Source organism: Pungitius pungitius, chromosome 16 (assembly GCF_949316345.1).
Source record: "Pungitius pungitius chromosome 16, fPunPun2.1, whole genome shotgun sequence".
Lineage (NCBI taxonomy): Eukaryota > Metazoa > Chordata > Actinopteri > Perciformes > Gasterosteidae > Pungitius > Pungitius pungitius.
In genome coordinates this window covers 17,430,294-17,445,208 of record NC_084915.1, presented here as the reverse complement: position 1 = coordinate 17,445,208, position 14,915 = coordinate 17,430,294, and the positions used below count along the sequence as shown (strand labels likewise).

General features: G+C 51.3%; 1 protein-coding gene across 4 annotated transcripts in view; it reads left to right on the top strand.

The window, feature by feature from the left end:
- LOC119215647 (rho guanine nucleotide exchange factor 12-like) overlaps positions 1–14,817 on the top strand; it is a 20,147-nt gene extending 5,330 nt beyond the window's left edge. The window contains exons 2-38 of one of the 4 annotated variants that reach the window (XM_037467958.2): positions 2,411–2,502; positions 3,343–3,441; positions 3,607–3,656; positions 3,747–3,804; positions 4,035–4,207; positions 4,489–4,566; positions 4,652–4,765; positions 5,158–5,247; positions 5,523–5,642; positions 5,978–6,076; positions 6,156–6,266; positions 6,377–6,475; positions 6,568–6,610; positions 6,752–6,857; positions 6,961–7,098; positions 7,217–7,249; positions 7,363–7,477; positions 7,571–7,679; positions 7,775–8,005; positions 8,088–8,238; positions 8,745–8,887; positions 8,980–9,126; positions 9,405–9,490; positions 9,600–9,725; positions 9,871–9,985; positions 10,097–10,197; positions 10,320–10,397; positions 10,484–10,559; positions 10,636–10,803; positions 10,905–10,992; positions 11,088–11,171; positions 11,312–11,406; positions 11,690–12,028; positions 12,134–12,307; positions 12,636–12,847; positions 13,003–13,072; positions 13,171–14,817. In XM_037467958.2, coding sequence (XP_037323855.2) covers positions 2,411–2,502; positions 3,343–3,441; positions 3,607–3,656; positions 3,747–3,804; positions 4,035–4,207; positions 4,489–4,566; positions 4,652–4,765; positions 5,158–5,247; positions 5,523–5,642; positions 5,978–6,076; positions 6,156–6,266; positions 6,377–6,475; positions 6,568–6,610; positions 6,752–6,857; positions 6,961–7,098; positions 7,217–7,249; positions 7,363–7,477; positions 7,571–7,679; positions 7,775–8,005; positions 8,088–8,238; positions 8,745–8,887; positions 8,980–9,126; positions 9,405–9,490; positions 9,600–9,725; positions 9,871–9,985; positions 10,097–10,197; positions 10,320–10,397; positions 10,484–10,559; positions 10,636–10,803; positions 10,905–10,992; positions 11,088–11,171; positions 11,312–11,406; positions 11,690–12,028; positions 12,134–12,307; positions 12,636–12,847; positions 13,003–13,072; positions 13,171–13,184 — 4,225 coding nt within the window. In that variant the 3' untranslated portion in view covers positions 13,185–14,817. Of the gene's footprint in view, positions 1–2,410; positions 2,503–3,342; positions 3,442–3,606; positions 3,657–3,746; positions 3,805–4,034; positions 4,208–4,488; positions 4,567–4,651; positions 4,766–5,154; positions 5,248–5,522; positions 5,643–5,977; positions 6,077–6,155; positions 6,267–6,376; positions 6,476–6,567; positions 6,611–6,751; positions 6,858–6,960; positions 7,099–7,216; positions 7,250–7,362; positions 7,478–7,570; positions 7,680–7,774; positions 8,006–8,087; positions 8,239–8,744; positions 8,888–8,979; positions 9,127–9,404; positions 9,491–9,599; positions 9,726–9,870; positions 9,986–10,096; positions 10,198–10,319; positions 10,398–10,483; positions 10,560–10,635; positions 10,804–10,904; positions 10,993–11,087; positions 11,172–11,311; positions 11,407–11,689; positions 12,029–12,133; positions 12,308–12,635; positions 12,848–13,002; positions 13,073–13,170 lie in introns of all 4 variants that reach the window. The other 3 variants (XM_037467956.2, XM_037467957.2, XM_037467959.2) reach the window with 3 other exon arrangements.
- The last annotated feature ends 98 nt before the right edge of the window (positions 14,818–14,915 follow it).

Below are 14,915 nucleotides of genomic sequence, written 5' to 3'. Positions count from 1 at the left end.
GTCACTACACAGAAGTAGAGTCATTTCCTCATAGACGTCTATGGGAGCAGAGGAGTCGCCCCCTGCTGGTCACTACACAGAAGTAGAGTCATTTCCTCATAGACGTCTATGGGAGCAGAGGAGTCGCCCCCTGCTGGTCCCTACACAGAAGTAGAGTCATTTCCTCATAGACGTCTATGGGAGCAGAGGAGTCGCCCCCTGCTGGTCACTACACAGAATGCAGCTTGAAGGCAAACCTTTATGTTGCGTCCCTGACTAAAGGTCATTAATGTGTTTATTTATTTGTTTGCTCTTGTGTCCATTGGGGGACGCTGAGTTGGAGGGTTTGGGATCAAGCCCAATGCCACAAGGCCGTGGAACCGGCTCTTTGTCGCACAGTTTTGCTGATCCGTGTGTTCCCCCCCCCCCCCCCCCCCCCCCTCCACCCTCTGACGGGAAGTGGTGACATCACCGTTGAACAATGTCTGTCAGGCCCACCAGACCACCACACATCAGAGCAGGACGGCTCATTCAGGAAAATGAGTCCGGGCCGTCTGCATGGTCAAATAATTCAAATAACGCTTAAGAAGACTCATCTTTAAAGACAAACACCGCTTATTCGTGGCAGAGGGCCAAAGGTCAAAGAACACACGGAGGGCAGTGACTCATGATTCATACCAGTTTGTTTCATTTACTGGCTCCTGTTCACATAATAAACCCCCCCGATAAGTCATGAATCCCGTGTCGTCCGGTTTGGACGCGCTGTCCTGCCAGGGATATGATCCCAATCACTCTGCCCGTGTAAGGGTTTAATTCTTCATTGAGTCAAGGGGGGGGGGGCGCTGTAAAATACTTCATATCCAACGTTTTGAGCTTTGTGGGTCTGAAAGTGAGGAGAGAAATGTAATCATCTACTTGTCATGGAGGCATTAATCCTTTTTTTGTGTCTTCCTCTGGGCTTTAGTCTCCAACCCTCCGCAGCCGAGTGCCTCGCTCTTATCGTCCCAGAGGGATCCTCTGGTATTTTTGGCATTTGAGGCACAAGTAGATTGCTGCGTGTTTTTTTTTTTTAAATTTCACATCTACGTTCCTCTTTCGGTGGCTGTGCAGTGAGAACGCAAAGAGGGTCTGAATCGACTCGGGCGGCAGACGCGGCGCTCAATGCAATCGCAGTAAAATCCTGGCGCCGGAGAACTTTCCACACGGAGGGAACGCTTCTCCTTCTTGTTGGGGAGGACCCGGTGAACTTCTGAACCCTTGACAGTAGATCATCGGGGGGAAAGGCCCGAGGTCGACGACCTCTGCGAGCTACGCCACGGGAACCTTTCCTCGCCGCCTTCCACCTTCACTTCCTCTCGTCCCTCATGCTGCTGTCCAGAACCACCAGCTATGTTTTCAGATCATAATCCTCACCTGACCAGATCTAAAGAAGAAAAAAAAAACATCTGCAGTCTGAATCAAACCTCTTTGTGCTCTTTGTCCCCCCCCCCTCCCCTCCCCCCCCCCGCTTTTATCTGCCACCCAGCGAGCAGGATGCAATCTGTCTGGCTTTCTTATCAGCAGCGACCAGGCTCTCTAAATAGGCCGTCCAATCTAAGGGCCTCCACCAAAACACGGCTCTGTTCAGTGTGCGGCTCCCTCGGTGCCATCGGCCTCCTGCTCGTCACTTTGGTTCAACTTGAAGGCGTCTTCTCGCGAGTTGAAATTTCCCCGGCTCTCAGTAGTCTGTCCTCCCTCAAAGACACTTGTCCCTCCTCCTCCTCCTCCTCTTTTTCCCAGCCTTCTCCCCACATTCAGGGAACTGGAGCCCAGCCAAGATCCCCAGTCTCCGTTTCCGGGAATCTGTCCCACAAAGCCACAGTATAGTGAGTTGGCCCTGATGTTGGGAGCCATTGTTGAAAGCCCGGGGCCCCCATTGTCCGACGGGAGGAACGGCAGCGTCTCGCGGGACGAGTAGGAGGAGCTCTGGGACGATGGGGGGGGGGGGTGTCTGTGCTCTTGATATTTAGGTTACTCTTGAGAACACTGAGTGCTCACGCAATAATGACCCTTCTTCTTAACTGGAGGCTTTCTGTCCGTACGCCGAGCAACACCTGGGCCCCCGACTTCCCGCCACGTGGCGTTAAGGGCTCTCTGCGGTTTCCGTGGTTACGCCGCATCCTGAACCACAAACCTCTCTGGAGATCAGTGGGTCGAGCGCCGGCTAGCCGTTAGCTCTGGGGAACATCGGAGCTAGCTAGCACGGCTAGCGCTGAGGGAGGCTTGTTGCATTGAGTTGCATCACGATGCCTTCAAGGTCTATTCCGTAAAATAATAGTATTAGTGAAATTATAAGTTTGTCGTGATGCGTTCAAATCTTGTAAATTAGTTTAGTCGTTGGTGAGAAAAATGTGTTCACATCTACTGGTTTTGTGTGTGTGTGTTCGTCCAGGACCCCGAGCATTCTCAACAAGGAGCCCACGGACAAGAAACCCAAGAATGAGAAATCCTCCGTCGCGCTCAAACATGAGTTTGACCCGACAGGTGAGAGGACGCTCTTCATCTCCGACCTTCAGGCTCCTCATCGTCACGTACAAAAAAAAAACATTTTAACTGAAATTGAAAACGTGCAAGAAAAGGCAATCAAAAAGGGCCGAGGTGGCTCCTTTCGTGGAGGAGCGATCGTCCACTCGTCTTCCTCAGCTGGTGCTCCGGGAGAGGAAGAACCGAATGACTCGCTCCTCTTCCTCGCCGGCAAACAGGAAGAACTTCCCAGATGGAAGTTTCTAACCCCTGACCCAGTGAAAGAATACGAGCGCCTTCTACCAATGCTGCTCTCGCCGGGTCAGGAGGGGTATTATTAGCCGGGCATCCGGTCATGTGACTTCCAGAATTATCAAAACAACAGAACAAAGGTCCGTTTTAATAGATGGAAACCGATTCAAATACGTTTTCCGCGGATGGCGTGTTGGTGGCGGTAACGTGCAAAGAGACAGAGACAGTGAAGAAGAAGATGAAAAATGGTACCTTGCTAACTTGAAAATCTAATAAAATAGTTGAATAACATCAACTGCAGGACGGATTTTAGAGGTCAGGCCTCAGCTTTGTTTCCAAGAAAACTCACTTGTTTCTATTTATTCCATCACAAGTCTTATAATTAAAATCACTGTACTCTGTCAAAGAGAAGGACCAAACTAATCAGTTTATTTGAGTATTTGGAAACACTTGCATCCTAAATAAAGCATCATTGCACACGCATTGTTACTTCCTGTGTGGAGGAGGTTTCCCACAAAAACACCAAAAGCACAAAGCCGGATCATCCGTGTCGCTTCTCGCTGCCCCTTTGGTAGCATGTTGTGCAACGTGTGTGTTTGTGTGTCACAGGTCTTGTGCAGCGCTGTGTGATAATCCAGAGAGATGAAAACGGCTTTGGGCTGACTGTGAGTGGAGACAACCCAGTGTTTGTGCAGCTGGTAAAGGAAGGTAAAGCTCTCTCTCTCTCTCACACACACAGACACACACACACACGTATGCTTGGCTTTGTACACTGTGGGGACATAATAAGTGTGACCTTACACCGGGGACCTGCCTCTCCGCGTGTCCCCGCTCCGTCACGCGTCTCTCTGACTCCGTCTTTTCCTGCCTCAGATGGAGCTGCGATGCGAGCCGGTGTTCAGACGGGAGACCGGATCATCAAGGTCATTGATTAATCACTCACTTACTCATTCACTCATGAGTAAGTAAATGAGTAAGTGAGTGAGAACATAAAAGTGAATGTTTGTTGACAGGTTAACGGGACCTTGGTCACACATTCAAACCACGTCGAGGTTGTGATGCTGATAAAATGTAAGTGTGGTTTATACTGGGGTTTATTTTCAGCCCCCCCCACTGTTTGTGTGCACAGCTGGCTCGCACAAGACGGGTATTTCGTGACACAATGTATCCTTTTGATGGTGCGAGATGTTTCTCTCTCTCTCCCTCATGGGGGGGGGGTTTGCTGACTGCGATGCTTTTCGCCCGTGCGTCAGCGTTTGTTCCCGCCCTTCATTCCTTTCCCGTGACTCCCCCTCTGGCAGCGGGCTCCTATGTCGCGCTGACGGTGCTGGGGAGGCCTCCGGGGCTCCCCCACATCCCCCTGGAGGAGGACGAGGAGAAGAAGGAGAAGGTCCGCCCGCCTTCTTCTCCGCCGCCGGGCCTCCCGCCTGCACCGCCGGGTGGAGAGGCCTCCGCCTCCTCGCCGCCTGATTGGGTGAGGAAGCAGGAAGACAGCGTCTCTCATGTAGAGGACGGGGACACGTCCCCCCCCCCCACACACACACAGTGTTTACATCTCACTAGCAGCTCGAGTTCTATTTCTAATGTGAGAACCAGGGGTCAGATCTGGTTGTGAAAATTCCAATTTAATCTTTCCTAAAAAAACAAACTCTTTAATAATCGTCCCATGAGCACCTAAACAATGACGATGATGTCACCCTTTTTTTTACTGTGTCTCTGACTATCTTTGGCCTTTTTTTTCTCTCTTTTTTTTAGGATGAGAACAAAACCGCTCACAGCCAGACAGCCGACCACCTGCACAGGATGCTAACCGATGAGCAGCAGGAGCTACAGGTGTGTGTGTGTGTGTGTGTGTGTGTGTGTGACCATTGCGTATCTTCACATATCGATACTTCAGCACGCTGGAATTTGTGTTCAGACCAAGGAGGAGGACTACAGCAGGAACCCTGGGCCCAAACTACTGAAGGAGGTGCAGGAGGCCAAGAAGCACATTTCCCTGCTGCAGGGGCAGCTCAGCGAAGCAGCATCACAGGTAAAAAGAACCACTCGTCCACATCCAGGAGGTTGCGATCAAACTTGTGCTTTGTTCATTTGAAGGTCTCAGACCAGATTCCATACTCGCGTCTCCTCCAGCACGTGAGAGGAATGAATGAAGAAGTTCTTCACCCCAACTCTCTTTGAATAAAGGAAACTTTAAATCATTCAAATAAGTAAAAACAGACCTGCACCTGTCACACTGCTCCATATTCCAATGTTTTATTATCAATAATGCATTAATGTAAAAGGATTGTAGCTGGTTGAGGTGAAGTGGTAGTAATGGTTAGTAGTACAAACAAAGTGACATGAAGTACTATCTGTAGAAGTACACTAAGTACCTGACGCTGGATCTAAAGTACAGTCCTTGTTGTTGTTGTTGTGGAGGAGGACGGGGACGTCGGCCCCCCCACGAGGGAACAGACCCCGACCTCACAGGGCCACAGGAGCACCGCCGGGCCCCCCACCAACAATAACTCTGTGGGTATAAAAGCAGATGAACCGCATTGACCAGAAGACATTAATCACCAAACTGCTGTTATTGATAATATGATCAGACGCTCCGACAGGAAGTCCTTAACGACTTCCTCCTTCTTCATCACTTCTATAAGTAGAGAAGAAATGGTCCCACTTTCAACCTTTGGGGATTTCCCAGCATTCAGCACCAGACTAAACAATCAATTTGGCTTAAGTGTGGTGTTGTACTGTGTGTGTGTGTGTGTGTGTGTGTGTGTGTGTGTGTGTGTGTGTGTTAGATGCAAAGCAGCCCCCCCACAGAGGCTAAAAGAGAGACGCCCTGTCAAAGCCCGGACGCCAGCCGGCGGGACGGCCTCCACCTCTGCCCCTCGCCGGACGCCGAGGACCCCGCTGATACGGTAACACACACACACACACACAGACACACACAGACACACTATCAGAGCGAGGCCGTCTTTGATCCGTTTAACCTCAGAGCACCACTTTGACCGTGTGTTCACAAGAGATGAGAAGCATAACAATAACTCGGATTAATCTGTTTTTTTACTGCATTGTTGGACAGTTTATCAAACAGTCTATTGTGAATTATTACATATTTTATATATTCAGTACAAAGCTGAATTTTCTGTTAATGTGAAACTCGTTTTTCATATATAATTGTGCAACTTCAGTGCATTTAACCACGCCTTTACAAACCATAAACACCATATATACATGTATCCATATCCCTCAGGACTCTGGTGCCCAGTGCATTGTGGGTAGCCCTCCCTACCTCCTCAACCCCCAGATCATCGGAGCAGAAGATGACTACTTTGACTCTCAGCAGGAACAGGTACCTGAATGAACCTGAGTGAGTGGGACCCTTGAGGCCCCCCGAGCGGCGCCATTGATCCCCGTTGCTCTCGCCTCAGATCGATGGGCCCTGCAGCTGTTTCCAGAGCATCGACTCGCTCAAGTCTCGCCCGGCTCACCTCGCCGTCTTCCTCCACCACGTGGTCTCTCAGTTTGACCCGGCGCCTTTGGTACTCACTCACACACACACACACACACACACACACACACACACACACGCAGGCTGGAGGGATGGTGGTGATTGGTTAACGATGGTTCCGGTCCTTCCCCCCGCTGTCAGCTGTGCTTCCTCTACGCCGACGTGCTCAAGCAGACCAGCGCCAGAGAGAGCCGCCGCTTCTTGGCCGAGTTCCACTCGCTCTTCGTGGACCGAGCGGCTGTGAGTTTCCCTTCTTGGCTTCAGCTTCCCCCCCCCCTCCAACCACCTTCCTGCCTCATTCACCGCTTTTTGGCTCGTTTTGTCTCTTCCAGAACCTCAAGGTACCGGTGCCGGAGGCCGTCGCGGCTGAACTCGGTAAGTGGAACGAACGGCGACTTCTTCAAAGGATTTAAATGATTTGATTATTTAAAATAACATGAGAGAGAACTCTCTCGCCGCGGGGGCCTATTTGGCGTCACGTTGTCAGCGTACTGACGCCTCTTGGTGTCTGCACAGAGCGGCGGAGGCTGGAGTTGATCCCGGAGGAGCTCTGCAGGCAGCACATCCAGACGGTGCAGGACGCACTGATCCCAGAGCTGCTGAAGAACCTGGAGGACTTCAGGTGACTTGTCGCTCGACTGTGCAGGTGGAGGAGCCGAGGGTTGGTTTTGCGTAGCGCCGGGGGGGGTGTTGACGCGTGTCGGTGTTGTGGTTGTGCGCCGCAGGCAGAAGCGCAGCATGGGTCTGACTCTGGCCGAGGACGAGCTGTCCAAGCTGGGCTCCGAGGGAGGAAAGGACCACCAGGCCCTGGAGAGGGAATGCTCCTGTGCAGAACACATCCTCTCCAAGGTCGATGACATCCTGTGAGAGCGCGCGCACACACACACACACACACACACACACACACACACACACACACACACACACAGCACAGTCGACTCCTTGTGTCATTGTGGGCTGACCCTGAGCTGCTCTCTGCAGGTTCTCCTCGTATCCCACAGAAGAGGACAAGTGGTAAGACCAGGGAGGTTTTTTTTTGTGATATCATCAATGGATTAAAAATATATATATATAATTGTGTGATGAATACATTTTCAGTCTCTTGCTTCTTCGCTGTCTCGTTGCAGCCAAACCATGCAGCACGTGATCCTCACCTACATGAAGCACCTCGGGGTGAAGGTGAAGGAGCCTCGAGGCCTCGAACACAAACGAGCGCGCATCAACTTCCTGCCCAAGATCATGGTTGGTTCCTCTTATTAAATCCCTGCTTTCAGGCACACGGGTCGAAGCGTTAGCTCGCCTGCTCCCGCATAACTAACCGCCATTTTGAACCAGCAGAAGAGCATCAAGCCCGAGAAGGAGGGCGAGGAGAAGGTGAAGAAGCCTCGGTTCCCCAACATCCTGGGCCCGCCCCGGCGCCTGAGCCGAGTGGACTCCACTTCAGGTGACGTTCTTGTGAACATGATGGTTTTTTTGACCTCTCGTGGCGAGCGGAGGCGTCTCCAGCGTTTGTGAACGTGGCGTTTGGTGTGCGTGCAGTCGGTAAGGCCGTGGAGCTGAACAAGCAGCGCTCGCCCAAGCCGCTCCCCCACCCGACCTCCGGCATCCCCGAGCAGCCCGACTCCTCCTCCGCCTCCGGCCCGGCTCGGGCCCGCGAGGGACCGGACGCCGCTGCGCCGCCCGCGCCCTGCGCCCTCAGCGGCTCCTCCCCCCCGCTCAGCCCGCCCTCCGCGCAGGCCTCGGACGCCAGCGGACCGGACTCGGACTCCAGTGAGGAACACGTCTTCTTCTGCTCCTTCAGGGATTCGGGGGACGGGCCTGTTTGTGAATTTGCTCTTCGTCCTCTCCCCAGACGTGTCTCCGTTCTGCATGCAGCCCAGAGCGGGCGAGGGTCTGCAGGCTGGAGACCCCCAGGAGCCCGTCTCCGGTCCCACCGGCACCCAGTTCGACTTCAGCCCCTCCAACCTGGATCACCTGCAGGAGGAGGACCAGGAGGCCTTCAGGTGTTCAGATTTGTTTTGTTTTTGGGGTCATTTTGCTTACGTGTCCCTCTGACTGGAGAAAAGATTTATATTTCTCCCGAATTCAAGAGGTCTATTAGATAATGACTTAGTTTGCATATTTAAACCTTAAAAACTCACTGTTGATATCTATTGCGTCACCAGTAGTGTCTTCAACATGTTGGTCATGTGACTAAACTTCACACTGATCTACAAGCTCCTCCAAACGTTACAGCTTCATTCCTCTCTGGGTTCTGAAGGTTCTTCTGTTCACACCTCATTCAGAGACCCATTTATACTACTTTATCTTTAAAAACATGGAGCAGATGTATGTATGTCAGATAACAACATTTATTTTTGTACAAACCTTTGAAACCTTCAGATGTCTGTTCTTCAACACATGTTTCATCAAGTGTTGCATTATTTGCGTATCTAAGTATAAAATCAGATGATGACTATTGTGAGTGTCATTAACGGAGATGAGTGAAGGTGCCCCCCTCCGCCCTCAGGATGGAGCTGCAGAGCGAGGACGACCAGGCTTCGGGGGAGGCGGAGCGGGAGGAGAACCTTCTGACCTGGCAGAGTCTGGTCAGCCAAGGCGTCCTGGTGAGCTTGACGCCGCAGGAGATCAAGCGGCAGGAAGTCATCAACGGTGAGTGGGCGACAGGAGGTGGGGGGGGGGTTAAAAGAAATGATGAGGGCGCCGAATCCCCAGCGCGTGTTAAGCGCGCGTTCCACCTCCAGAGCTCTTCTACACGGAGCGGGCGCACCTGAGGATGCTGAAGGTGTTGGACGGCGTCTTCTGCCAGCGGCTGACCAGAGACGGCGTCCTGCCTCCAGAGGACATCAAGCACATCTTCAGGAACCTGGAGGAAATCATCCAGCTACACGGTAACGTCCCAGATTGCATTTTCATCCTGTACATCCTGTACATTTTCATCCTGTAGGAGTCTGCATCTGGATGTTCTAAATGCATGCAGGTCAAGGTGGATGCTCCATGAAGAGATAACACAGCATAACACCAAAACATCTGCCCAACCAATCAGAAGGTCCCTTAACCTTGTCGATGACGAAACGCATTTCGGCGTCAAGAGAATAATGAAACATGACGGAGGAAAACAGAGGAGAACGTTCATGTCCTAACACTCCTTCTCACTTCTTTTTGACAGTTTCGGTGACGGAGCAAATGACGGCGATCCGGAAGCGGAGCGAGACGTCGGTGATCGGCCAGATCGGCGACGACCTCCTGGCGTGGGTACGACCGGCGCCAACCGCCTCGCTGCGCTGGTTCTCCCTGTGTTTCATTTGTTATCTGAGTGTGTGTGTGTGTGTGTGTGTGTGTGTGTGTGTGTGTGTGATTCCAGTTCAGCGGGGAGGAAGAGGAGAAAATAAAAAGGGCGGTGGGAACTTTCTGCAGCAACCAGCCGTCCGCTCTGGAGTTCATCAAGAGCAGGCAGAAGAAGGACCAGCGCTTCACCTCCTTCATGCAGGTGGGACACCCAGAGGGACACATTTTAAACTCCTCGCATCAGAGTTGGTTAAAGTCAGGCGTTCGTATAATTCTTTAGATTAGATGTATGGATCAGCTAAAATGCAAATGTCTTCTTGTTGTCTCTTTCCCCCCCCCCCCCCCAGGAGGCTGAGAGCAACCGTCTGTGTCGCCGGCTGCAGCTCAAAGACATCATTCCTGTGGAAATGCAGCGAGTCACCAAGTACCCGCTGCTGCTGGACAACATCGCCAAGAACACGGGTAGGAGAACCCGCCTGAGCGTTGCTCCAGGTGTGGGTGGGGCGGGTGGGGGGAGGGGAGGGGAACGTGTTGGGTTCCTTCGCTAAGCGGCTGGTCGTGTTTGCTCCCCAGGAGACGGAGAAGAGAGGCAAAAGGTGAAGAGAGCTGCCGAATGCTGCAAGAAGATCCTAGACCACGTCAACCAGGCGGTCAAAGAGGCCGAGAACAAACAGGTGCCACCATCCCCTCCCCCCTCCCCATCCCCTCTGCCCGCTCGTTTACTCGTTCAGAACCACGGCCGCGACAAAAAGACGTGGCGTTCGTTGTAAAGATGCATGGAGTTGTGTCTTCTCAGAGGCTGGAGGAGTATCAGAAGAGGTTAGACCTCTCGTCGCTCAAGCAGAGCGAGAACCCCATGATCCTGGAGCTGAGGGTAAGGCGCCGCGGGGTCTTCTCACGAAGGAGCCGTCGGCTTGGGTCCTCGTCGGTTTCACCGTGGGTTTGATTCTTGTCCTGCAGAACCTGGACCTGACCAAGAGGAAGATGGTGCACGAGGGACCTCTGTCCTGGAAGGTCAACAAGGAAAAGACAATCGGTACGTCCACGCGCGCCTGAATGTGACAATAGCATCTTCTTCAATGTGCAGATTCAGTCACACTCTTCTTCTCCAGAGCTGTACACCATCCTCCTGGAGGACATCCTGGTGTTGCTGCAGAAGCAGGACGAGCGCCTGGTCCTCAGGTTTCACGGGAAGAATCCGGCCGTCTCCGCCGACACCAAACACATCTTCAGCCCCGTCATCAAGCTCAACACGGTGCTGGTCCGGCCCGTCGCGACCGGTAGGAGCCGGAAAAAAACCAGCCGACCCCGCGAAAAAAACCCGGTAACTCTCACGTCCGGTGTCCCCGTGATCCTCGTTTGTCTCCTCTGTCCTCTGCAGACAACAAGTCTTTCTTCGTGCTGTCCATGTCGGACAACGGGGCTCAGATCTACGAGCTGATGGCTCAGACGGTGTCCGACCAGAGAGCGTAAGTCTCCGCCGCCAAAAAAATAACACGACTCGCCCCGCTTCCCTTCGATGGGTCTCACCCCCCTCCCCCCCCTCCCCCTCACCCCCGTCCAGGTGGCAGCGTCTGATCACGCAGGGCGCCGACGCCATGAAGGCCCAGCCTGGCCACAGGCACGTGGCGCCTCCGGCTCGGTCGCAGTGAGTCCAGCAGCCGCCGACCGACCGCTCGGCTCGCCGCCGACGACCTTTTGGGGCCTTTTGACTGTTTTTTGGGGCCTTTTGACTGTTTTTTGGGGCCTTTTGACTGTTTTCAAAAGTGCGTTTGCTTGTGTTTTCAGAGCTGAGCGCGACGCCTTCGACATCATCAAACGCGGGATGCCCAAAGCGAGCAAAGATCCCAACGAGACTTCAAGCGAAAGCCTCCATCCCTCAGGTAGCAGCCGCTCAATCACCTTAACTTCAAGAAGTCAATCTGATCAATCAATCAAAAGGATACTTTTGATAATTTTAGATCATTTATAAAGCACAAAGGCCTATTACTTTGTAGCTTTCTAAACTTTTCTAAACTTAATGATGAAGATGAATCATTTCAACACAAACATCATTAAATCAAATGAATAAACGTATTTATTAATATACTGTCTAAATGTATCATTCTTTTGATTGATTACTGTGTTGTGTACATGAATCCAAACCTCAATGTCTTCCACGTGAAGATGCCGCCTGTTCTCCGGACATTCAAGCGCCGGGGGTCAACCCGTTCGACGGCATGAAATCCGAGGACGAGGAAGAGGAGCTGGTTGCAGCAGACAGACAGGAGGACGCTGAGGAGGAAGAGGAACAGGAGGCGGTGGCAGAGGAGGAGGAGGAGGAGGAGGAGGAAGAAGAGGAGGAGGAGGTGGATGAAAGGGAGCTGGAAGCCTTCCTGGACGGGCAGCTGGGGGACGGACTGCCGTTCCTGCAGGAAGCGTCGCTGCCGGGCATCGCCGATGAAGACCTCGAGCGCGGCGCATCGGGCGCGCGCTCCTCTAAAGGCGAAGAGGCTCTCAGGACATGTGAGTTCCACCTTTTTATTAAAGGGCCAGTCCACCCAAATAACAACTCGCCCCCCCCGAGAGAGTCCAGGTTACGAGACGATGTCCACGCTCTGTGTCCCGTAGTGGCGATGCTGAAGCAGGCCCTTTTCAGCCACATCAGCAGAGAGGCAGAGGAGGAGAAAGAGGAGCCGCAGGAGGTCGCGGCCCCCGAGGGCCGAGCGCCCGCCGGTTCACGCCAAGAAGACCCTCCGCTCCCGGTGGGACACGCAGAGCCTCCTCAGACGCCTGAACACAACGGTGAGGCCTCTTCGTATCAAAGGAGCAGCTGATACTTGAATGACATGAGACTAGAGACTAGAACATTGGCACCACGTCATCGGGCCCAAAGCACTTTTGGGGGGGGGGTTCTTTTGCTCCTGACCCGTTTTACTTTCTGTGGCGTGTTATTCACAGCAATAAAAAATAAAAAAGTTAAGGGGGAACAGAAAATGCGCGAAAAGAATAAGAAAAACCTGCCTGTTTCCTCATGTTTCAGTTCTTTGTGCTAAGCTAAGCGGCTAACGGACATATGTGTCATGGTACACAAACAACATGCATTTCCACTGCGCTCTGTCCTCCACCCCAGGAGGCTTTGTGGTTCTGGACTTCGGTGGGGGCTCCGAGAGCAGCACCGACGACGACGGGGGGGTCGGCGGCGGCGGCGGCGGCGACGTCGGCATCGACATGAGAAAGCTGCTGTCCTTCTCCTCGCAGGCGGGGGGCGCCGGAGGCCCCAACCTCAGCCGGCAGCTCATGACCCACCTGCGCCTCCTGCAGGCCGACCTGCAGTACCTGAAGGTAGACGGCGTCCCATGACCCCCCCCCCCCCCCCCACCCCCCCCCCCCCCCCCCGCGCGCTGCTTCTTGTCCGTTGCCGTGTTTTTTTTTTTTTTTTTTGATTGACAGACCCAAAGCGTCGGCAATGCGTTGACTAGATTCGCTCTGATTCCCAGGAAGTGGAGACAAAGTACAACGAGCTGCTGCGACGCGCGCACAGCGAGACCGACTCGGATGACCACAGCGGTGCGTTCTACCTCCGTAGACGTTTCCTCATCTCCAGCCTCGGCTCATCCGGTTCACAGCGGATCTAAAGGCCCTTTTGTCTGTGGTGTTCTTTTCAGATGCGGTTCAGTGATGGCGGACGTCCTTCTCTCTCGCTCTTGAGGTTCAATGCCGCTGCGTGGTCACTCTCCTCCGGAGGAATCTTTGAAGATTTCATCCTGGAGGATTTGGAGACTTCATGAAGTTATCATCACTGTTTGGAATGTTTCACCACAAAGAGAAGAGACTCTTTTTTTTCTTTTCTTTTTTTGTTGCCATAATATTAATCCACTGCGTAAATGATTTTAAAACACTGGAGATATGAAATGAAAAAAGTTGCATGTTTTGAAGGATGAACAGAAAAAGATTAAGAGACAATAAAAAAAGACACGAGGATCGGACCGGACTGATTGTGAGTGTCGGGAAGGTCCATCGTCTCTTTCAGGACTCGCTGCTGTAAACATACAAACTTTTCCTCTACTGTACTTATTCAGCCACATAGTTGCAAATGCTGAAAAGTAGATTTACTCATTTTGTGGACTGTTTCACGCCAAGCTGTCTTCTCACCTCACTGATTATGTTTTGAAAACTCAACATTCAGTCCATCCCCAGATGTCTTTGTATGTCTTTATCCTAGCTTAGCATAAAACTGGAACTAGTCTGGGGGGGGGGGGGGTTCTGTAGTTCATTAATGAATTGTTTGTTTAGTCCAAACAAAAACAGACGTAGAAATGACTTTTATGGCTGGTTTGCTGGCCGGTAATAATGTTTTTTTTTGTTGTTTTTTTTGACCCAACAATGAAAAGGTTATTTTTTGTGGTGCAGAGACTTTTGCTTATGTACGGAATAAAGTTCAAGCTTATACCTCCCGATAAAAATAAATAGTTTCTACATACCTATCGCCAGGAAATAACTGAAGAAACTAACTATATTTGCATTTCGGACAAAGCAATTGATGCAGTTGAGCAATGCAATTGTTGAGCAAGGTAACCCACCAGAAGGTCTGTGTCCCGTGTCAATGTTGTGGCGCTAACTCGCTAGGCTAGCTGTTTCCGCCTACTTCCAGTCGTTTTGCTAAGCTAAGCTAATCTTGTGCTAATTCCTGAGTGACATTGATCTTCTCGCCTATCGGAAATAAGCATATTTCTCAAAAGTGTTCATTTGTTAAGTTTTCCTTTTAAGCAGGTGAATAATATCTTGTAACGGTTAATACACCTTGAATCTCATTTATTGTCCATGTTGATATACTGAACGTCATTCTTTTGGCGACTGGTCACGAATCTTTTTAAAGGTAAAAAGGTTTATTCTTGACTGGTTGTTGCTTTGAGATCCTGAAGAAATGCGTTAAAGTCCCAGATGTAAACTTTTCTAAAGCACATAACAGCAAACGTACATCAGATCACTGCCTGTTCGTAACGATGTGGAACCAGATTTCAACCTGACATTTTCTTTTGATTTTCACAAAAAAAACACTAAAAAGCAACTTTGACTTCGATTGCCCTGAAATACTTTGAGGAGGTTTTTCTGCATCCGTCCGAACTTCTTCTTCTTCCTGTGACAGCGGCCCGTCGCTTCAGAGATGGATTAAATTCCAACCAAAAGCATGACTAAGACCATTAAATTACCATAAAAAGACTTTATAGACAAAACATCGTGTTATGGATTGTTTTCTATATATTTATATGTACAATAATGAATATCTAAATATAAATCATTTTAATCACAAACTACTTGCAGCCTGAATCTATTCAGAATGCTATCTTTTTAGTACGCTCAGCAGAAGCTAAATAATAATATTATAATAATAATTCTGAGCTGGATGGTG